The sequence below is a fragment of the Chiloscyllium punctatum genome, chromosome 41 (genome assembly GCF_047496795.1).
Source record: "Chiloscyllium punctatum isolate Juve2018m chromosome 41, sChiPun1.3, whole genome shotgun sequence".
NCBI classification, from domain to species: Eukaryota; Metazoa; Chordata; class Chondrichthyes; order Orectolobiformes; family Hemiscylliidae; genus Chiloscyllium; species Chiloscyllium punctatum.
Window position 1 is genome coordinate 18,987,750 of NC_092779.1, and position 24,592 is coordinate 19,012,341.

The 24,592-nt window shown below is 40.6% G+C and overlaps 1 protein-coding gene across 2 annotated transcripts in view; it reads right to left on the reverse strand.

Moving 5' to 3' along the window:
* Positions 1-476: 476 nt before the first annotated feature.
* Positions 477-24,592, reverse strand: part of LOC140464906 (MARVEL domain-containing protein 3) — a 28,775-nt gene continuing 4,659 nt past the window's right edge. Inside the window, exons 3-4 of one of the 2 annotated variants that reach the window (XM_072560509.1) lie at positions 24,147-24,328; positions 477-1,778 (exon numbers count right to left, since the gene is read on the reverse strand). In XM_072560509.1, the coding sequence (XP_072416610.1) occupies positions 1,087-1,778; positions 24,147-24,328 (874 nt within the window). In that variant the 3' untranslated portion in view covers positions 477-1,086. Of the gene's footprint in view, positions 1,779-4,568; positions 15,178-24,146; positions 24,329-24,592 lie in introns of those variants that run through there. The other variant, XM_072560508.1, reaches the window with a different exon arrangement.

A 24,592-nucleotide genomic window follows, 5' to 3' on the forward strand; every position in this document is an offset into this window, starting at 1 on the left:
ACTGAAAATTTACTAAAGCATTGGATTATTGGAATTTTTGGATAATTTTAAAAACATGCTTAACACAGTAAAAGCACACATTGGACAAAAAGAGTGAAACTTAATTTGTTTATCACCAGTTTAAAATCATATTGTGTTGAATACTGATATGTTGGCATTGCCATCAGCCAAAGACTGACAGCAGACATCCACAATTGAATCAATTGACTTGAAAAACAGCATTCAGATTTTATTTTATACATCTGTATGATATGTACACCAAGTAATATTTGCAATGCATACAATATGGAGAAAGTGAGGACTGTAGATGCTGGAGATCAGAGCTGAAAATGTGTTGCTGGAAAAGCGCAGCAGGTCAGGCAGCATCCAAGGAGCAGGAGAATCGACATTTCAGGCATGAGCCCTTCTTCAGGAGAAGGGCCCTGAAGAAGGGCTCATGCCCGAAACGTCGATTCTCCTGCTCCTTGGATGCTGCCTGACCTGCTGCGCTTTTCCAGCAACACATTTTCAGCAATGCATACAATATATCATGTTCTAATTCACATAATTAGGTATTAAACATGTGTGTGCAGTGATCTCCAAAATGATCTAAATATCAAAACCTTTTATAAAATTTATACATTAGATTATAAACCTTCACCAGAGTTGTACCATTTAACTTTCAAAAAACATTTATTCAGCATGTTAAATGGATCAACATTTTCTGTTGTTTCCCCTTGTATTTGGGTGCGTTTTATATTTTCCAATGTTTCAGCCAAGGCCATTATGACCTTATGATTGGTCGTCTGAATCCAGGGATCATCAGAAACAATCCTGATATGGTTTTTGTTTAACATTACAAGATGCACCCTTCCTGCAGATGCTACTGGATAGCCACCAGAATTGGAAATTCTGAACTAATTTTCCTCTTTTCTATCCCTGGGAGTGGAGTCCAATTTTAATGGTCCCCCACTATACCAGCTGGTATCAGCTAACACAGTGCAGATCAGTGATTGAATATGGAACCCTCCTGATCTACCTGGCTCAACTAATCACTAGTTAAAGGTTGAAACATTTGAAACGCAAAATTTAGTTTGCTTAGCTATCTTAAACAAGAGTTGTGAGCTGTTGGTCAGCCTTATCCTCCCGATGGTTTGTACGTTTAGAATGTTCAAATTCCTCAAAGTCACGTCGGACCGTATTGTTCATGTACATATCTCTGGTAATTTTCTTCAGTGTCCTCATTGTGAGAAAACTCATTACTGCACTTGCGCAATACAGGCAAGAAGAAATTAAACCAAATAGAGCAACAGCGGCATCTCCACCTTGTACATCACAATTCATAAAGGTATAACCGTGACGGGCATATAAGCGGTTTCTTAGCCTACAGACTTCCGTGCTATTTACCAAAATCATAAGATGCAGGTAAAGTCCAACACCCACTATATAGCCGATGCAGGCAAGAATATTAAACACAAATTCAGCCATGAGAAATTTTGAGGAGAGGCGGTGAAGCGGTTTAGCACCACCTACTAAAAAGAGAAGGGTGAGAGCTCCCACAACAATGCTAACAGCTACCCCTCCATACACTCCAGGGGTTCTCTGTTGGCTGTACTGCAGGTCAAGATCCCGGATCTGCTCCAACTCAGTGCCTTGAAAAGGGCTGTATGCCGAATCAATGCTGAAAGCACCCGCGCCAAGTCCTCCCATGGACGTGTAGCCAGATATCGCTGCTTGTGCTGCTGCCACACAAATCAGGACCAAGATATTGGTTACAACCTCGCTAAACTGCAAGATACCTGCAAAGAGAAAGCAAACATTTTAAAACCATGCAATCACACAAGGACTTTACATGCAAATCTTAGCAGGACTTATACACTTAATGGTAAAGTCCTAGGGAGTGTTGCTGAACAAAAAGACCTTGGGGTGCAGGTTCATAGCTCCTTGAAAGTAGAGTCACAGGTAGATAGGATAATGAAGAAGGTGTTTGGTATGCTTTCCTTTATTGGTCAGAGTATTGAGTACAGGAGTTGGAAGGATATGTTACGACTTACAGGACATTGGTTAGGCCACTTTTGGAATATTGCATGCAATTCTGGTCTCCATCCTATTGAAACGATGTTAGAGTCTTAGAGATGTACAGCATGGAAACAGATCCTTCGGTCCAACTCGTCCATGCCGACCAGATATCCCAACCCAATCTAGTCCCACCTGCCAGCAGCCAACCCATATCCCTCCAAACCCTTCCTATTCATATACCCATCTGAATGCCTCTTAAATGTTGCAATTGTACCAGCCACCACCACTTCCATACACATACCACCCTCTGCGTGAAACAGTTGCTCCTTAGGTCCCTTTTATATCTTTCCCCTCTCACCCTAAACCTATGCCCTCTAGTTCTGGACTCCCCCACCCCAGGGAAAAGACTTTTTCTATTTGTCCTATCCATGCCCCTCATGATTTTGTAAACCTCTACAGAGTCACCCCGACGCTCCAGGGAAAACAGCCCCAGCCTGTTCAGCCTCTCCCCATAGCTCAAATCCTCCAACCCTGGCAACATCCTTGTAAACCTTTTCTGAACCCTTTGTTGATACACCTTAAGAAATGCAAAGCTAAACAGGGTCAATGAAGACAAACAAAATTAAAATATGTCTAATTGCTGAAGCCACTGTTCTTTAAACGATTGTATAGGTATCAAGCTCAGAGAGTTTGTTATTATTGCCATTGCATTCTCCAAACTGGTTGACTAATTGGCCATTAAAAATTAGTTGATAAAATGATTAGCATTTTGTTCCACAGTTTTGACAGATCCTTCAAGCCAGTGGTTAAATTGATTCACAAATTTAAATTTAATAAAGTTATTTATTGATGACAGCTCTGTCAAAAGTTTGTCAACTTTTCTGCTAATTATGTAAAAAGGCTGGTTTAGTTACTATTATTAATCTGAAAACCTGGTGACCAAACCTACTGTCATTAAATTGTTGTCACTACCACCAATGCAAGGCAAGGGCGAAAGCCTTTCACAAAGTGAAAAAACATAGGAAGTTACCAAATTGATGCTAGAGATCATCCTGAAATGTTGACTTCTCCCTTTCCTTAAATGTGACCTGACCTGCTGAGTGTTTCCAGTTTCTATTGCCTGCTGACCCCTAGCTCTGGAAAGAGCAGGCTACACCCTATCCTGGCTGATAAATTCCTGAAGGGCTTATGCCCAAAACGTCGATTCTCCTGTTCCTTGGATGCTGCCTGACCTGCTGTGCTTTTCCAGCAACACATTTTCAGCTCCTTTAGAGATGGAAAACTGCCTGTTAATGGTTTCCCACAATCACACTAATCTGACTGCAGGACCTTCTCATAGGCCTGGCCATGCTGACTATAAACAGGTCCAAGCAGCAGACTTTGGAGGGGAGGGTATTACTGCTGACTGTCTGCACATCTTTCATGGTTACATTCATACCTGGGTGTCTTTGGAAAGGGAGCATGCGATGTCCATCAATGTCTTGAGAGAGAGGTGGGCACTGCAAGGGAATACAGTGCTTTGACTTCCTCCTCCAAATCCACTTTGAGTCAGTCCCTTCCTGCTCTCTCTAACTCCCCCACCCCTGGATGATTTGCTTTGCCCAAAATAGGCAGTGCTTGTTAATATTCAATTTTACAGATGGGTGTTTTTATAGATGGTTACTAGTTTCTATTGGAAGAAAGGCACTCAGTTGAGAGAGTCTGGGTCAAAAAAATAAATCACTTTTGGGTAGTTTTGTGGCACCCCAGCATCAGAACCAGAATCAGAGGGTGAAGTGTCACCTCAGGACTCAATGGACAAGGAAGCGGTGTCATAACATGGCTAAAGAGATTGTGTATCAGGCTATAAATCCTTTCAGCACAATGGAGAGAGTGATTGAGAGAGAGATCGAGAGAGAGAGAGAGAGAGAGAGAGAGAGAGAGTGTGTGAGTGAGTGAGTGTGTGAGTGAGTGAGTGAGTGAGTGAGTGAGTGAGTGAGTGAGAGAGAGAGAGAGTGAGTGTGAGTGAGTGAGAGAGAGAGAGAAGAGAGAGAGAGAGAGAGAGAGAGAGTGTGAGAGAGAGAGAGAGTGAGAGAGTGAGAGAGAGAGAGAGAGAGAGAGAGAGTGTGAGTGAGTGAGAGAGAGAGAGAAGAGAGAGAGAGAGAGAGAGAGAGAGTGTGAGAGAGAGAGAGAGTGAGAGAGTGAGTGTGAGTGAGTGAGAGAGAGAGAGAAGAGAGAGAGAGAGAGAGAGAGAGAGTGTGAGAGAGAGAGAGAGTGAGAGAGTGAGAGAGAGAGAGAGAGTGAGAGAGAGAGAGAGAGAGAGAGAGAGAGAGAGAGTGTGAGATGCCTCGCCAGCCATGTGTCGGAAAGAATATTGCAGCCTCTCCCACTGTTATCCAGATCTTGAGACAGCAACATACTTGTGCATGTTGTTACAGCAACCTAGACTTCCAGGGTGAACTGTAACACACACATACTCACACTAACACACACACACACTTTTAGTCTTGTGCCTTTGCCTTTTTGCTTTGAATGCTACATTTAAATTAATGGGCAATAAAACAATTTTTTTTCAGCTTTATTCACTCCCTCACCTCCCTATTACAAGATTTCTGAATTTTTAGAGGTAACAATGTACATATAAAATAATTGATAAAGTTACTGTAATGACACTTGTAAAAAGGAAACCATACAATTTATTCTCTTGAATGAATTACAGAAAGAACTTTAAATACAAAATATCAGACAGAAATATTTAGTTGCTATTTTGTTCTGGTTTAATCTGCGAGTCTTAGAACATACAAGCCCCATTGTCCCACAAAATGTTGTTGAAAAACATTGTACCTGAAGCAAAATCTATTTTGTTTCATACACTTTCCTGATATATTTTACATAAACAAATTTGCTATTTCGACTGATAACAGCTGCTACATTTCTTCATGTTATACAATGACCATTTTGTAAAATTTCATTTCATGTGCTGTTTTGTTTGCAAAAATAATTCAACAAAACATGTGAAGTTAGGAGGAAAAAGTTGAAGAATTAAAAGTTGAGCATTTTCATAAACAAATCATTAGGCAAAGAAAAAAAAAACTTGACATGTTATCTTCACTTTCACCATATAAAAACTGTAAAATCCCTTTAAAATTTAAATCAATATTTAAGAATATACTGAGGTATAATGTACATATGCAAAAATCTTTCATATTTATACTGTAATCTAATGCTGCTAATATGATTCACAATGTTACAGCTCATAAATTTGACTTCAGAAAACATTTAGCTGTGTTTTAGAGTAAACAGATCCACTTACACTCAGTACTTTCATCTATGATGAATTTATAATAAATGCATCATAAAGACACTCACATTCTTATCAGTTGAAATAATGAAGATGTTGTAGTACTGACTTCTTTGCATCTAGATGCTACAAGAGTGACCTTCCAATTATAAATTCAGCAATCTGGCACTTGCCTCTGAAATAACTCTATGAAGGCCAACATCCCATCACCAAATATTTACACATGCGTAGTACACGATTTTGACCCAGCTAGTGCTGAGCCACCTCCTAAAGTGAGCAGAACCTCTGACATTGCTTTTCTTTATATCTTCAAGTTTTTTTTTATTAAACAAGATACAGCTTACAAACACTTAACATTAACAGCTAGATACAGAGAAACAGCAATTTTACAAGGGAGGGGAATGACAAAGCCAGGCCCCAGACTCCACCATTCAACCAGTTTTCAGGGAAATGAGAACTTAACTCAAATCCCAAAATTCCTGTTTTTTTTTTCCTGTTTATATTTTATTAAACAATTCACGGTTTACACAAACAATTAACATTTTCAGCTGTATAAAGAGAAACAGCAATTTTACAAGGGAGGGGAATGGCAAAGCCAGGCCCCAAACCCAACATTCCTGTTTATATTTTTTCCCCAAGGTGCACGAATCTTTATTCAAATTTCCACCAGCAGGAAGAAAGGAAACACCCAAGTGGCCTGTGACAAGCAGTGCCCTTCACATCAAAGGGCAATGCTGTGTGATATATTCCTTTTTTTTTATTCTTGTGCAAGCTATTCTCCTCGTTTATTATTCTTAGCACCATATCTTGCTTCCCATCCTCCGTCAAGTCATTTTAAACTCTTCCTAACAGCACTAGCAATGATTCACTGAGGAGTGTTTTGTTTTTAATAACTCCACAAAGGCTGGTATCCCGTCACCAAGCCACCCTTGATTAACACGTGGAAAGTCCTTGACATTGATCCAGCTCCCTCAAAGCCAGCTGTCAGAGTGAACAACTAAGGAGTGTTTTTTTCCCCCAAGGTGCACAAATCTTTATTCAAATTTCCACTACCAGAAGGAAAGGAAACACCCGAGTGGCCAATGACAAGCAGTGCCCTTCACATCAAAGGGCAATGCTGTGTGTTACATTCCTGTTTATATCGGTCAGCCAGCACTCCCTGACTGGATCAGGTTGACAGCCCCAGTCATGGAACCCTCGTACTCTAATGAGATCCACCTGGCTGACCATGCTCCAATTGCTGCAGCCTCCAGACTTTGTGGCGGGGGACATTCTTCTCCCCCTGTCCCCCCACACCACCACCACCACCTGGATGTGGAGTGTGAGAAGGTGCAGTCTCTCTTCCAGTAACTGAAGTGCTGGGGGTCTGCTCCTGGCCGAGCCAGGGCAGCCCATTAACAGGCCCATGTAGCAGGTTATCAATTCTGTTGGATAAACTGATGGTCACAGAGTTTTGTTGGCTATGTCTTGGCATACCTGAAGATGGTACTGACTGATTACACCCCAGGTCTGTGACTTCTGGGGCACAAACTTTCGCAAAATTACCCTGTCAATAATGTATTACCTAAACCTTTCCCCATTTTTGGTTTACTGATTAACTTGGGAGTTTTCTGTCTGTCTGTCTGTTCTCCTTTAAAAAATGAAGCAAGTTCATTTAGTTGGATTCAATCTGTCTTACGCTAAGTCAGAAAAACAGGACAAACAAGGATTTACGTTGAAAATACGGTAACTTTTATCCCCCCCTCAGTTATCTGGTATTCCTCATCTTTACAACCAAGTAGTTTACTCTCAAATAACTAAATAAAACAAAACCAGCACAAATCTGATTTCTAAGGAGGAAACAGAGGCTTTTTTGAGATTATGACTAAAACTCAGTTTAGGTGCTGAATTGCTACATTGACAATGATGTAATTATTTAATTAGATTATTTTACAAAGAGTACATAGAATCCCTACAGCAAACAGGCAGGCCTTTCAGCCCATTAAGATCACACCATCCTACTGAAGGTGGTCCTTACTGAGACCCACCCTTCTATTCTCTCCCTCCATTTTCCATGGCTAATCCCACCTAGTCTGCACATGCCTGGACACTACGGGACAATTTAGCATGGCCAATTCACCTAACCTGCACATCTTTGGACCAAGGGAGGAAACCAGAGCACCTGGAAGAAACCTATGCAGACACAGGGAGAATATACAAACTCCACGTAGATAGTGGCCCGAGGCTGGAATCAAATCTGGGTCACTGGCACTGAGAGGCAGCTGTGCTAACCACTGAGCCACCATGCTGCCCGTATGGTATGGTAGGAAGTCAAATGACTCCGGACTAGAGTTTATTTGAAGCTCCTCTCTATCCTCCTCCATTTAAACTCTATCAACATTTTCCATCACTTCCATCTTCATTTGTTTCTTTAAATACACCTTTGTTATTCATCACAACCAATCTGCATGACAGTAAGCTCCATAATTTTATAATTCTCTGGGTAACGTCTTTTAACCCGAATTCTCGATTTGATTTATTACCGATTAACTTATTTTAATAGCTCGTTTTCCTTTAATCTAGAAGCAGCCAACGTCTCCTCAATATCTCTCACTGAAACCCTTTCATAATCTTAAGAGATCTCTTAATTGGAAACCTCCCAGTCTTGTATTTTCTACAGATTGAGCCCTAGTATGTTTATTCCCTCGTGGTTAGTGAGATCTTTTAACACTGTAGTAATTTTTTTTAAATTATAGTCTCCTTGTGGAAAAACAAAGTCATTTGTAAACCAAAAAATAAAATATGGCTCTAGAGCTTCAACAAACATTAATAAAACTGGAAAATTGACCCATACATATGCACTTTTTTTTCCCTGTAAGCTTAACGTATTTCCCACCATCTCTGCAGAATCATAATATTAGCATAAAATATATTAGATTAGATTACTTACAGTGTGGAAACAGGCCCTTCGGCCCAACAAGTCCACACACTGCCCCGCCGAAGCGTAACCCACCCATACCCCTACATCTACATCTACCCCTTACCTAACATTACGGGCAATTTAGCATGGCCAATTCACCTGATCTGCACATCTTTGGACGGTGGGAGGAAACCGGAGCACCCGGAGGAAACCCACGCAGACACGGGGAGAACGTGCAAACTCCACACAGTCAGTCGCCTGAGGCGGGAATTGAACCCGGGTCTCCGGCGCTGTGAGGCAGCAGTGCTAACCACTGTGCCACCGTGCCGCCCATATGTAACAGACTGACGTCACTCAGACAAATACAAGTGAGCAGCTCTGAATGAACTATGAAACTGAAAACGTCTGTAACTAGATGAATAAAGTACACCTGTAAACTTTTCAGAAATCACAAATTAAACAGTTCTGCAAAAATGAGATATTAAAATTCCATTCCTATGTAGTCAGAATTTATAAAGCTTCCTGCTGGTACTTAAACATTGATCTTTTAAACTGATTAACTACTAATATAGCAGCAGATTCAATGTCAATTTTAAAACTGAGATTGATAATTTTTTGTAAAGTGAAAAGGTATTAAACGGAACATGCCAAAAGGCAGGTAAGTGGAGTTAGGCCACCGATCAGCCTTAAATCACGTTGAATGCCGGAATAGACTTGACGGGCTGAATGGCCTGCTCCTGTTCCCAAATAAACAAATTTTCTAGTAGTGTCAATGATTAGTAATGCAGCATTGCAGTTTTTTTATGTTGGTTTGTTTATTTTTAAATTTGCATTGTTTTTATGCTTTCCATATGCTTTCTTTATTTTCTTGGACAGAAATAATTTCATAAATGCAATCTGATAATGTTATTCAGCAGGAATTTCAGTTTATTCTTTCATGGGATATAGGCACTAGCAAGGCCAGTTTTTGTTGCAAATTCCTAACCATCCTTGAGTAGACAATACCACTGCAGAGACCGAGTCTCACCAATTTGGACATTCCATAACATTAGGAGAATGGCATTAAGCCGCTCAAATTATACAGGACAACGCAATATGGTTCAACAACATAAACAACATAGCTAATAGAATTAAACTTTCCTAAACCTCAAGTGAATGTTAAATACTTAAGATACAAAACAGCACCAATCACGTGTTAGATCCAGTAAGCTATATCCAATATTATTTTTCAATCACCCCTTCTGCTCCACAACCCCCACCGCCAATAGTCTAACCATAGTAAGGTGCGAGTTTGTCTCTACTACAGGTGTATAATCTGGTGCAACATGCTTATATTGTCCCTCATAACCACAGAAACTGGGTGTGGATATGGTGGTATTGAAGAATCTAACAGACAATTATGAACAAACACTGCAACCACAAGCACTTGAGTGTCTGGGCTAACACTAAGCATCACTGGCCAGCTTATCTCCAGTAGCATGTCATGTTTCATGTGATTTGCAGTACGATGTAATGAATTGTTTGTACACTCGCAGGGCACATTATAATGCAGCAAAGAAATCACTAGCATGTCTCTTTAAAAAGGTACACTGACACACTGTCTTGTTAAGTTGCTCTGGCTGAGACACATAACACAACATTACATCATTTTCAAAATGTCCAAGCGCTCTAGTATTCCTCAGTGAGTCAAAAGGGTGTCCAGGCACTTGCTTAACTTTTCTTCAGATCCTTCCTAAAAGTTGTAAGCCCACTCCTATTGAATCAAAGACAGAAATTCACATCCCACCACACCACATGAAACTCGGCTGCCTCCCTGCAATCTTTTGTAGACTTGTCCTTTTTTTTTATTCTTGGACTTTGCTGTTTTAGATCTTCCAAGGAGTCACATTTGGACATTATGGCTGACATTTAGTTTATTCACTAACACCCCTGTATTGCTAGACAGATAGTATAGTTTGCATGTCCTCCCTATACATTTTGTGCGTCCTGCCCAGGCCAAACTAAATTACCAAAGGTAAATCACAATGTTTTACAACTGTATAATACATTGCTAATGAAACCATAGAGGGTCAAACACTTCACTAAAGAATGATAAAGAATTTCCAACAACTTCCTTTTGCTTAAAAGTATGACAACACACCTCACAAAATAACATTAAGTTAACAAGAGAACAGTTACATTTCTCCAAGTATTCTTTCACGTTCACAGCACACTACCAAATAAAACTAAAGAATGTCAGCAGTAGTGTAGCTTATATTTTAAGAATATTGTTACATTCTTGTAGTAATCAAAGCAGATGGACTTTCCTTGATCGTTCATTGCTAAGTACATATCTATCAAAACTACCATTAAAATTATTTTCTTTCTCAACACACTTCTACACATTGAGTAACCCTGTTAACTTTCTGTCTCAAGACATCAATGCCAAAAAGGTAATTGTCCTTTTCACTGTCAATTCATAAAGCACTGCAATGTATTCTCAGTATCATTTTAAAGTATCCTAGTGCTTCCTGAACATGTTCCCATGGTGACCCCACTGGAAAAGTAGTGAGGAGGTAGGGGTGGGAAGTTGAGGTTTCCAACTTCCAGTTTGGAGAAGCCATGATTGATATCACTGCTCTTGTGATGAATTTCCTCCAACAAAGCAATTTGAAATTCCTCAAGATATAACAAGTAAAAAAATTAGAACTCAAGATGACATGATGAAGGAGGATTCCACCACATAACACTATCAGAAATTATCAAGTATTTCAGCTTGTAGGAAACTTGGCCTTTAACGTATATTTACCATCACATGAACTGAAGTAAAATGAGAATGCAATGTTGTGCTTGAAGTAACATTATTGGCAATTAATATATGAGTACAAATTCATTTTAGCCTAGCTGTACTACACAGCAGCTGCTGCCCCTTAGTCTTCTAAAGAAGTCACTTAACATCACAAATTTTCCTGAGAGTTATCTGTTAGTTCCAAATAATTGTGGTTTGATCAGCCAGCACTAATAAACCCTGAATCAATTAATCAATCAGTTTTCATGAATTTGGCTGGTTGGGACTTTAGGGCTTTATCCTATACCACTGAGACTCTGCTTCCTTAGACTGTCAATTGAGTCATAGAAGCCGACAGCAGAGAAAAATGGTCCCTCGACTCTCCACTGGTCAAACACCTAACAATTTAAAACCCATTTTCCAGCTCTTGGCCCACAGCCTTGCATCTTAAATGTTGTTTCTGTCTCTACCATTCTTATAAGCAGAGAGTTCCAGATTCCTACCACTCTGTAGGTAATTTCAACCCCTGCCATCACATTCCCTCTAAACCTCCTGCCGCTTACTTTAAATCTACGCCCTGGTCATTGATCTCTCTAATGGGAAAACTTTATACATCTCAATCATGTTCCTCCTTAGCCTCCTCCACTCCAACTACCCCATTGTATCCAATCTCTCTTCATAACTCAAACTCTCTACCATCCAATATCCTGGTCAATCATGCTTAGACTTCCCACTCGAAGTCTGGTGCCATCTCTACTTTCCCTAAAGATAACTACAGTCTAACATTCAAGAGTTTCACACTCTTATTTACACTTTATGTACAATTTTGATCTTAATAATATATATCTCTAGGATTTTTCAGAGTCTTTATAGCATGTGACTGCTGCCGGTGCCACATCTTAAACATCACATCGTTAACATACTCTCATTTTTGCAATGTGTAGTAAAAGGTGGAGAGTCAAAACTATTCTCAATTTTAGATCTGAGAGATGACAAAGGATCAAAAGTCAGGCCAAATGTGCCCCTTCAGCAGGTTTATAATAGTTGGATTGATAGAATAGGTCATTATTTCCTCTTAAACAGAAACCTCATTACAGCCGCAAATGAAAGGGCATAAACTCACAAAAAATTCAGAATCCGTCAATATTCTCCAGCTGTTTGATCCAAATTGTTAACCTACCTCCCAAATTCAATCCTTTAGCAGGAATGCATGTTCAGTAAAATGCTTCAGACCCAGGATGCCATGCAGCTTCCCGTCTATAACTTGTAGCTTTGCTTAATCATTTCCATAATAAAAGTTGCAGTCATGAGAGGCTACTGGCACATATGTAAACGTCTAGACTTGAAAAAGAGGGGTGAGTAATGTACCCATTTTGTAATATTAACTGCCATTACACTTTAAGTGTAACTAGACACACTGTGTGGATTCAATAATGTACAATGATCAATTCAAAATGGCTATTTTGTCACTGCCATCTGATAATTGTGTTTATTTTTCTCCACTTTAGCATTGTGAAGAATCTGTCCATTAATAATGGAGAGATTACACACAGATGGGGAGAGTAATTAAATAGTGTAATTAAATTCATATATTCCCATAATAGCTTACCCATCTCAACTTTGAAATATATGTCAGAATGTGACTGCTACATGATGTTGGCATTGGAGTTCTACTTAAATAATCATGCTGAAAAAGAAAAGAAAATCTTACATTTATGTAGCAAATTTACATGACCACTATGCGTCTCTAAGCACTTTTCAGGCAAGGAAATAGTGTATTCACTATTTTACTGTAGAAAACACAGCAGCTAATTTGTACGTAGCAAGCTTCCACTACCAGCAACATGGTAATCAGTTTTTATGATGATGATTAAGGGATAAATATTGGTAAAGACACTAGAGGTGAGATTTGGAGAAATCCACTCATTCTTTTCCTAACCTGTGTTGCAGGATATTTCAATATTTGCCTGAGAATACAGATTTAACTTTTCACATGAAAGGTGGCACCTCTGACAGTGCAGCAACTCTGTCAGCACTGCAGCAAAGCATTAGCCTTGATTTCTGTCCTCAAGTCCCCGAGCTGGACTTGACCTTTCTGACTCGAGGTGATTGTGTTAATTATAGCATTTTCCAAGGTATCCGAAAGCAAAATGACCCCTCTACATTAACCATCTACACTGCGGTGTCAAGGGGGTGGCCTACAGTGTGTATGCTGAATCTCCAAGTGGCAGGACTCCAGATCCTGTTTCCAGAGAGAGAGAGAAAGCATGCTTTGAGAATGGGGTTGGCACAAAACCTACTGTGCTGCCCAAAACAAAACACATGAAAACGCACATTAATTTCTAATTTCTGCTAATTGTGGCAATGGTAAAAACCAGGAGGTTGAACTTGGCCCATTGTGTAAATCTGACACTCTTGTTTCGAGAAAAAGCTGCAAAATCGCATTAAACTTTCTTCCCTGCCCCCTATATTTCCAGCCCGCTCCTGCCCATGTCCACAATAAGATAGAATGTTACTGTCCTTCTACTTAAGTACTCTTCAGCAGCATAAAGAGTAGTGGTTCTATAAAGAAGCTCAGAGTGGAAGCATAAGAGTCAGGTTGCAATTGGGTTCTCCATAACAGGAATTCAGACCCACAGTTTCTGAATGCACAAAGGTTTAGCTATTCATTCACAAAAATTATTACACAAAGTTTGCATCAATGTTATACAGTATGCTTTAACCCCAAGACTGGCAAGAGTTGGCAGCTTTTGTTTCTAAAACCAAAGCTTGTAGATCCTGTAGTTGTAGATCCTGAGACCTAAAAAATCAGGCAAATGTATCTTGCTGTGTGTATTATTAAAGGTACCATGGCAACATTTGGACAGGACATTTCAGTTAATAACAGCAGGTCTGGCAATAGTTGTAGAGAGAAAATGTTTCGAGTTGAACCACCAAAGATAGTTGGGGGAGGCTGAATTTTACATCAATGATGGTGTAGATGCACTGAGTAGAGTACACAGAGAGAGTACCTAAAGAGAAAAAGGGATAGGCAAAACAGAGATTTAATACCTGGCCATAATTTCTCTGTCTCAGCAGCAATCACCTGGACTGCCTATCCCTTTTCTCTCTCACTCTCTCTGGACATTAAGTATTCTATCAGCTCAACTGGATGGACAACTGGTTTGTAATGCTGAAAGATGCCAACAGTATGGGTTCAATTCCCACATCAGTTGAGGTCACTGTAAAGGACTCCTGTTCAATGTCTCTCCTCGCCTGAGGCAGGGTGACCCTCAGGTTAAGCCATCTCCGTTCGACTCTCTCTGAGAAAGCAGCTAGGGTGACTTTACCTTTAACCTCTTACCCCCAACTCTACTCTGACATCAGGGTAAATTCGGCCCTTCCCCAGCTATCTTTGAAGGGTCATTGGTCTCAATATGTCGATTGTGCCTTTCTCTCTCTGCAGATGCTATCAGACCTGCTGCGTATTGCCAGCCCACACACTGTTTTTGTTTCAGATGTTCAGCATCCACAGTGGTATACATGGTTAAACTCAAGTTTATATGTATGATAACTGGGATTGAATTGGTGCCAACTCAGGGGATGTAGCAGGATGCCCAACAGAGGTGCCCAGAGGTTTGCTGTATTCTGGTCGCGCTGCGTGCATCTTTCGGTAAGCCAGAACTCCGAGTACCACTTCGGCAACGTACACAATGATCAGCATGACAGCAAAGATGGAAACGGCAACTTCGGTGCCCAGTATGGCACATTTCACCGAGCTGTAGCCATGTCTATTGTAGAGTGACTCCCTCTGCTTGCATGTGTCAGTGGCATTAATTTTATGAATGAAATGAAGGTACAATGCCACTCCAATAAGATAGACCACAGCTGCGAGAGCCTTCACCACACACTCCATGATCAGGAAGTTCAAGACTGTGCTGTCCTGCACAGAGGACCTGTTGTGTTGCATTATGCATCCAGCAACAAGAAAGGCCACGGCAAAAGCAAACAGAATGACACTGAGCCCTACTGCACAGTACACAGTGGCCGACTTCATCCTGTTGTACTGAACATCTAGCTCGCCGATCTGCTGCACTTCGTGATTTAGAAATCCGCTGTTAGCATAGCCCATGTTGTAATAGTAAGTGCTCCCGAAGCCTCCGATGCTGTCGAAGCCAGCAGAGGCACTCCGGGTTGCTGCAGCACAGATCAGCACCACCAGGTTCAGAATGATTTCAAAGATCTGCAACAACCCTGCAACAAGCAGATTGAGGAAGTTGTTAGTGCAGGAACAGAGCACACCCAGTCCAACACCTCAACACAACAGATCAACAGAAGATACAGCAGAGGACCAGGGAGTGCAGAAGAGCATTAGACATCAATTCATTTGGCACTATATAATTAAATGTTTTAATTGCAAAGTGTCAGTAGCTCGAGATTGTTATAAATGTTAGATTGTCAGCAATGGTTTTAATAGATAAACTTATAGTTCAAGCAGGAATGTTATGGCATTAATGTCATAAAGCATCTGTTTTGCTTTTCTTCTGTATTTTGCGTTTTTGATATTCGACCATGCTGCTAAAGGAATCTCATACTTTGATCACTTTTATCTGGTAAATTGCTTCCTTTTTTAATTTCAGCTGAACACAGCAAGATGTAGTTACATGACCCATAGGTTCATGTATCTACTTCTTTTGTGGAAGAATTTCATTCAGAATTGGGATATATTAAAATAAAATATCAAAGAAAAAAAATGAAGACGCTGGAGATCCAAGATTTTAACTGAAAAAAGAAAGTGGTGGAAACAGGGAGCAGGGCAGTGAATATCCGTGGAGAGAACACATTATTTTCACATTGCATATTGGACTTTTCATAAAGACAGACTGAAACTATCTGCTTTCAAAACATTAGCTTTGTTTTTCTCTCTCCATGTACTTATTGAAAGGCTGAGCACTTCTGGTTTGTTTTTAAACCTGCACACACTGCTGTAGTCAAATCTCATTTGTGAATCTTGTTCAGATAGGAATGAAAAAAAAATGCACAGCACTGCTGTTTCAGAATTGCAGTTTCCATTCGCAAGACAACCTATCTGCCTCGCCAGTATGATGAAAGTTCACTATGTTGCATTAGGCAGATAGGATATCAGTTAACCCTTTCAGGTACTAAGATAAGCTCCTCCCATCAGGATATAAAAGCACTATCCCGAGGAGAAGCTAACTAGTGAGTTCTGGAGTTGCAGTATGCAGTCATGTGTACTTAAGTCAAGCCTGATATCTCACAGCAGATTACTGTGCATCTCAGATAGCTTATATATTGTTTTTAAGCAGTAAACTTTGGCTGTATGTCAAGATGAGACTATCTTCTTCCAAAACTTTGTATTAGGAACAAAAAAGATTGGGGACAGTGAATCTACCTCAGGCATCTCAGCTAGATCTGGTGGACATACCACAACATACAGCATTCCAACAGTGGGGAGGATTTTGCTGTATAAACCACATTCTTGCTTCTGAATCTATTTTGGCCCTTCGTCTCCTATTGTACTGCAACAATATACTATCTGTATATGCTTCCCACTCTTAAAAGGAGCCCAAAGTTCAATTACTATGGTTGCTGCTCTTTCTCTGATGGGACTCATTCAGCCTATAGGCATCTACATTAGTTGACTTTTATTGCTTTTACCAGGACTGGTAAGCTTTTATGCAAGTGTATGAAGTGGAGCACATCCTCCTCCTTATTGTGGTGTCCGTCTTCTGTTGCTACTTTCCTTAGAAATACCTCAGTTGATTATCCAATCAAAGACTTCACAAGAAGCAGAGTGGAAGGATGAGTATATCCTGTGACAGATCTTAGTGGTCACATTAATGTGGCGTGGGACTCACAGCCACAATCACATTTCAGGTCGTTCCTTTGTCTTTCACACACTGCATTGTCCTGGGTTCACTATGGGTTCAGTTGAAAGCTGTCCACTGTTTTGTCCTGGGAGGGACCTCTGCTGTTGGGTCAATGTAGAGTTGCTGGTTCTTTATAATCATACTGAGATGCTTGGAGCAATGCACTCAGGTCTTCAAGAACCCTGGTACAATGATCATTGATGCCTGTCCCATATCACCTCCAGAGCTCAAAACAAATTATTCTATCCACTGAGAGGATATAAGGGATTTCAACATGGAAATAGGTCATTAGGTCAACCGTGGTCAACATTCATCTTTCATAAAGGGGGGGAGAATTGAATGACAATGCCCTCCAGTTTCAGAATTTAATCCCACCACTCACTTCTTCACTTAAATCATAAGACCATGAAAGACAAAGGAGGGAATTCAGTCAGTCAGTCAGTCAGTCAGTCATGCCCATGTTTGTGCCACAGGGGAAAAAAAAAAATCACACGTTGTCTCATTCTTTTGTATTTTTCCTGTGGCCTTACAAACGTTCCATTTCCAGGTCATTTTCTAATTCTCATTTGTGGCCGCAACGAAACCTGCCTAACACACACTTGTGCAGTGAAATTCAGATCCTAACTACTTAGGTTCTTAATCCTTCCACCAACACAAAAATTTCCTCCCCGTCTATTCTGTTTAGATCCCTATCAAATCTCCTTTCAACTTTGTTCTCCTTGGGGAAACCAGCTCCAGCTTCTCATAAACACACACGTGCTCAGGTAGTATATAGAAGTTAGCGGCTTTTGCAGTAATTGGGCTACCAGCTCCACAGATTATTTGAGACACGCACTGACAGCAAGTTTAAGAACCAATACTTTAACTCAAGCCTAATGTCTGTTAGTGTATTTTGATTAACTAGTTGAATGAACCTGGAAGACACCATTAAAAACTACAGAGAAATGAAACCAGTTACTTTGTAGTAATTAGTTATGACATATTAAACAGAAGAAGAGCTTTTCATTTACCTTACGGAGAAGGTAATAAAATTGTTCATGAAAATAAAGTTCTGGTGATACTCAGCAGCTCTGGCGAGTGTGGAGAGAAGTGGAGTTAATATTCTTCCTCAGAGTTCCACAGTGTCGTCCTGGACTTGAAATGTTAACTCTGTTTCTCTCTCCACAGATGCTGCAGAGCTGCTGAGTTCCTCCAGCACTTTTTTGTTTGCATGTCAGATTTCCAAAATTCACAGTACTTTGTTTTTAAAAATTGGTCATATTCTGCACAATTTGTAACTGAGGAGGATGTGCCTTAGCTGTATCACATGATAGTGCAATTGATGGAAGTTTAATTCTTAAATGAATTAAAGTACCAATTACATTAGAGCACTGCACTGAGTAAACAGGAAACATTTAAAAATAAAAATCACACAACACCAGGTTATAGTCCAACAGGTTTATTCAAAAGTACAAGCTTTCGGAGCAGTACTCTTTCATCAGTTGGCTAGACAAAGGAACAGCAATCCAAAAGCTTGTACTTCCAAATAAGCCTGTTGGACTATAACCAGGTGTTGTGTGATTTTTAACTTTGTCCATAGCAGTCCAACACTGGCACCTCCATATCATAAACAGGATTAGGAAGCACACATATAACAAATTAACATCTGAGCTTTCAAAATATCACGCTACATACAGTTCTTGCAAATTCAGGATTAACCACTTTATTTTCACAGAAAGTTTCAATCTGAATACTTAACTAAGGTGCCCCATGTAAACCAGGCCTCCTCCAGCACACAAGGGATCTTGGAGTGCAGCACCATTGCACGAGGTGAAGCAGCAACTCATGAAAGCAATGTACGAAAGTGTAATGGTAGCAATTCAAAGTTGCAAAAACAGCTCTTCTGGCATCACATTGTTAACCCCCTTACACTACCAAGGGAAGTGGACAAAGTTGGTGCGTATAAATACAACAAACATTATCTACCGGCACTGAACCCTCCATACCCAAATGCCTAGGGAAACCAAAGTTGCAAGGAGATTGAACAGATGTCTAAACAGAATAGATATGGAGAAAATTTTGCATTGGTGGAAGGATTGAGAACCAAAAGTAGTTAGGATCTGAAAATTTTACTGCACAAGTGCGTGGTAGGCAGATTTAGTTGCGGCCACAAAATGAGAGAAAAAGAAACAGAACACAGTACTACCTTTTCAGACCAATAAGCTGAAGAACTTCAGCATAAAGCAAAATACAGAAAATCTTAATAAGCTCATTCTAACTTGCAGATCATTTCAAACAGTGGGCAACTATTTATGTGAAGGACTGCATGCACTGAGACAATCATCCCTCAATATTCACGAGGGTTCAATTCCTGAGGACCTCTGCGAATGAAGAAATTTGTTAGTGTGGAGCTTGTTAAAAAATAGGTTAAAAGTAGGTTAAATGCCTGCTGATGTTGATTTTTATTGATACCTATATTTTGGCCCGGATGGGTGAATTCACAATTCGTGATTTCATGGACACCAGGGATTTACTGCATTTGAATAATAGGCAGTGACAGTTAAATTTTATTAAGTAATCAGTTTCCTTTCTTTCAAATTATTTAAACATTGTTGCTCTCCAGTTCTATGCAAAACCACCACGTATCATATGAAACAGAACCTTTGTGCTTTTGCAGCTATAGTGCAGGCTGCCTACATAGTGACGAGCAGTGAAAGCATATTTCACAAGCAGTCTGGAATGCAATTAGGCTCATACCAGGAATAAGTATCTGGTGTCATCTGCGGTGATGCAGAGCACCTAGCTACATAACAAACACAAACTATTTGATGGAAATCCTCAAACTCTAGAAAGTTAGACCTCAATTCAGTTTGGAAATTACCAAGACAGTTGGAATTAAGGCAACTTAGATATTCCATCACAAGCTCATTCATGAAACCGTCCCAAATCTTGGGTCTAACAGCAGCATATCTGGCACAATTTCTGTGGGATTTGACAGACAGAGGGTCCTTCACATTGTCCCACTCCCCAGCCAATCGCAACCACCCACCCAACAAACCCCATCTAATAGGAAATTGGAATTCTTTGAAAAATCCATTTGTGCCAAGTGCTTAGAAAGAAATCAATCGTCCTACATGCTTCGATAAATTTTGCTTTGCCTGGGAAGAACAAAAAGAACTTCGCGTCTGAAGAAATCTCTGCCATTTATTGCAGCAGAGCAAGGACAGAAAAATACATCACAACATCACATGCTTATGCTGTAACTCAATCGCCACTTTATAGCCTGGGGTTCAATGGTCACATCATACATCACAGGTTTCAATACAGTGACAACACAACACCTACATCACTGAAGAATTGATTGAATGGGTGTGGCTTGATATTTCTTCCCTGAAGCTAAGCTGGTTAAAACTGGTTTGGTTACGTAGTTTCACAGGGACAAATCTGGAACCATTCCAACAGAAACTCCAAAGTAATGTGCAACAAAACAGAAGTATCTTTTCTTCCTTTTAGTTTTCCTGCGACCTCTTTATACAAACTTGTAGTTCACACTTTTTTAAACTTCTCCTGAACCAGAATGACAATATACTACAGGACATACTGGGTAAAAGGTAAAGTCACCACAATCCCAGAGGGCTACTCTGTCATGAAGGAGAGGCAACTGATGGTGACTTTAACCCGAGGGACACCATGCCTCAGGTGAGGGGAGACACTGAGAAGGTGGGATCGTCATAGTAATCTCAGTCACTGTGGGAACTGAGTCTGTGTTGTTGGCGTGTTGACCAGCTAATGGTCTCAGACCGCAGAACTCCAACTCCCAAACTGTACTGTCCACACAACCCTCCAAAGTGTGGCAACTTGTGAGAAGCTGAAGTTTTTTAAAAAGTCCACTCATGGGCATCACTGGCTGGTGAAAATTGATTGCCTGTCCCTACTTGTCCTTGAAAAGGTGATATTGAGCTGCCTTCTTGAACTGCTGCAATCCACCTGCTGTTGGTTGCTCCACAATGTCATCAGGGAGGGAATTTCAGGATTTTGACCAAGTGATGATGAGGGAGTGGAAAAAAATGACAGACTTCTATTTATGTAATGCATTTTTAACATCCAAGGGGTGTCGCAAAGCTTTTTTGCAGCCAATGTAGGACTTTTGAAACCAATGTGCACACAGCAAGATTCCACAGTGTGCTTATGTGCAGATACGTGAATATGTGATGTTGAATGAGCAATAAATATTTGGCCAGGACACCACACTCCTATGATTCTTCAAAACTAGCGTCACGGGATCCTTTATATGGACCTGGGCAGACAGATGAAGTCTTAATTGAATGTCCCACCCAAAAGATGGCATCTTTGACAATATGGCTGATGCTCTCCCAGTAACGTCAACGTTGATCAGTGTGCTAAAGGCCTGCAGTAGAACCTAAACCCAGAGCGAGTTATAACTAACACACGGCTGACCTTGAAGGTTTGGGCGGCACGGTGGCACAGTGGTTAGCACTGCTACCTCGCAGCTCCAGAGGTCCGGGTTCAATTCCTGACTCAGGCGACTCTCTGTGTGGAGTTTGCACATTCTCCCTGTGTCTGCATGGGTTTCCTCCGGGTGCTCCGGTTTCCTCCCACAGTCCAAAGATGTGCAGGTCAGGTGAATTGGCCATGCTAAATTGTCCGTAGTGTTAGGTAAGGGGTAGATGTAGGGGTATGGGTGGATTGCGCTTCGGCGGGGCGGTGTGGACTTGTTGGGCTGAAGGGCCTGTTTCCACACTGTAAGTAATCTAATCTAAAGTAATCTAATCTAAACTGAGACATGAAGCACAGAAAATCAGGTCTTCCCTACCTGATGAGGTTCAGGAAACAAAAATAAAGACTCCATAGTGTAGCAGCACACTTTTAAAAATATATTGAAAATTTATACTGAGATTAAGTTATTTAAGCAGATAATGTACTTTCTTAGTAAACCCCTCTGGTTTCTCTACCCAGCTTCAAGACTCATCTTCTCAACAACACCTAGGGTCATCCATCCTACTGCACATTTGACTGATACGCTTTACCTGTCTTGTAAAGATTCCTAGTTCACCTTGCACCTATTGAGACCTTAAAATAATATTTGGAATCTACCTCGGGTACTTCAACCATTTTTAAACCCCTGTCAACCGCTTCCAATGCTGAGTTGCAGGCTCAGTCTTACTAACAGGTCCTAATTGGGAAATTGTCTCAAACCAGGTTATTGGTTGAGGGCTGTGCTGGTTTCCAGAAATGCTGAAGACAGCAAAAAGCAACTTAAGACTGCAAAAAGAAAATCACAGGCAAAGATACGCAACCAGTAGAGCTGCCAATCTGACTATGGTGAGCTGTGTCAGCCATGACCCAGTTAATGCACTCTTGTCTCTGAATCATAAGATCTGATTTCAAGCACTATTCCCCAAGACTCAAGGACAAAAGTTCAGATTGACATTCAAATGCAACACCGATGGAGTACTGTATTACTGCAGGTGCTGTCTCTTGGTTGAGATCTTTAACAGAGAGCCCCCATGCTTGTCCGGGTAGATGGATCTTATGACACCAAGATTTGGATGTGAACACTGGAGTATGGTAGTAAGTTTGCAGATGACATCAAAATTGGAGGTGTAGTGGACAGTGAAGAAAGTTACCTTAGAGTACAGTGGGATCTTGATCAGATGGGCCAATGGGCTGAGGAGCGGCAGAGAGAGTTTAGTTTAGATAAATGTGAGGTGCTGTACTTTGGAAAGGTAAATCAAGTCAGGACTTAGACACTTAATGATAAGGCCCTGGAGAGTGTTGCTGAACAAAGAGACCTTGGAGTGCAGGTTCACAGCTCCTTGAAAGCAGAGTCGCAGGATAGTGAAGGAGGCATTTGGTATGCTTGCCTTTAGTGCTCAGTGCATTTAACAAAGGAGTTGGGCAGTCATGCTGCGGCTGTAAAGGACATTGGGTTCGGCCACTTTTGGAATACTGCATCCAATTCTGGTCTTCCTGCTCTAGGAAGGATGTTGTGAAACTTGAAAGGGTTCAGGAAAGATTGAGAGGGTTGGAGGGTTTACACTATAGGGAGAGGCTGAACAGGCTGGGGTTATTTTCCCTGGAGCCACGGAGGCTGAGGGGTGACCTTACATAGGTTTAGAAAATCACAAGGAGCATAGATCAGGTGAATAGCCAAAGTCTTTTCCCTGGGGTGGGGGAGTCCAGAACTAGAGGGCATAGGTTTAAGGTGAGAGGGGAAAATTTAAAAATGGACTTAAAGGGCAACTTTGCCACACAGAGGGTGGTACGTGTATGGAATGAGCTGCCAGAAGAAGTGGTGGAGGCTGATACAATAGCAACATTTAAAAAGCATCTGGATGGGTGTATGAATAGGAAGGATTTGGAGGGAAATGGGCCTAGATTCACTGAGGATATCTGGTCGGCATGAATGAGTTGGACCAAAGGGTCTGTTTCCATGCTGTATATCTCCATGACTATCGCAAAGAGCAGCACAGGCATTACTGCTGGTTCCCAGACAAACATTTATCCTTTTATCAACAGCACAAAACAGAGATATTGCCATTTGTGGGAACTTGCTGCACAATACTATGCTGCCATGTTGTTTCCTACAACACAACAGTGACAACATTTGAAATATAGGTCACTGGTTAGAAAATACATTGAGAAGCCTGTAGCTTGTGAAATCTGCTATATAACATCATTTGAAAAATCCATATGATCAAACTTTCAATAACACATTCAACAATATGACAACGATCTTTTTTAAATGGGACATAAATGCTCGCTACTCCCTGTTTCAACCAACTGAATATTGACCCTTTCACCAATGGAAATAATCAGACAATACAGATTTGAGATAATTCTTCAGAGAATCAGAGGGTAGGTTAGGAAAGTATTTTAAGAGTGAAAAGTAATGATCTGGAATCCACTGCTAATAGGGCTGGTGGAAGAACATTCCGGACTGAAAAAATGGGCAGGCATTTAAACCACACTTTTCACAACCAGAAGACTTACCGTATGAAACAGTGAAATGTCATTCATTATCATTCAACCGTATTTTTATCAAAACATTGCAATATGGAAAAATGCATTGTGAATCTTTTGTATTGTCAGAATACCTGGTCCCAAACAAGAAATCCAGTAAGTTTGCTGTATGACAAACACCCAGGTACTAATATACCGAGGTGAAATCCAATGGAATGTTTAACCATTTTCAGCAAACCAGTGTCACTATTAAATGAACTTAAACTTAATCACCTGCATCCCCAAGATAAAAACATTTCGTATTTCAACTTAAAAATGAAACAGTGAAATGTCATTCATTATCATTCGACTCAGTCACACTGTACATACCTCTTCTTGAGCACATGTAGGAGCACTTTGTCCCAAAAGACTCTTTGGGAGGAGGAGGAGTGTTAGTTAGTGATGGTGAGCTGTAATAAGGTGGTGAGGAAGAAGCTGGCCGACTGTTTGGATGAGATGGTGGTACTCTAGAACCAGGAGGTTGGGAGTATTCTTCTCGTGAATCATGTTTACTGAAACAAAGCATTTTTTTTAACTCAATCATCTATTTCAATGGCGTTTAAAGATTTGTAACAGGTTTAATATTTACAAGTGGGTTCAAGTTACTGTTTGTGCATGCAGTGCAGTTTAGCACACAATCTTACTGGATTAATACATACACTTTTGTGGAGTACACGAATTCCACCATAAAACAAACGCATCAAGTTGCTACTTTATCACTGGTTTTTAGAAATCCCTTTCAATAAATAACTTGGTATTTTAACTGAGCTTTCAAT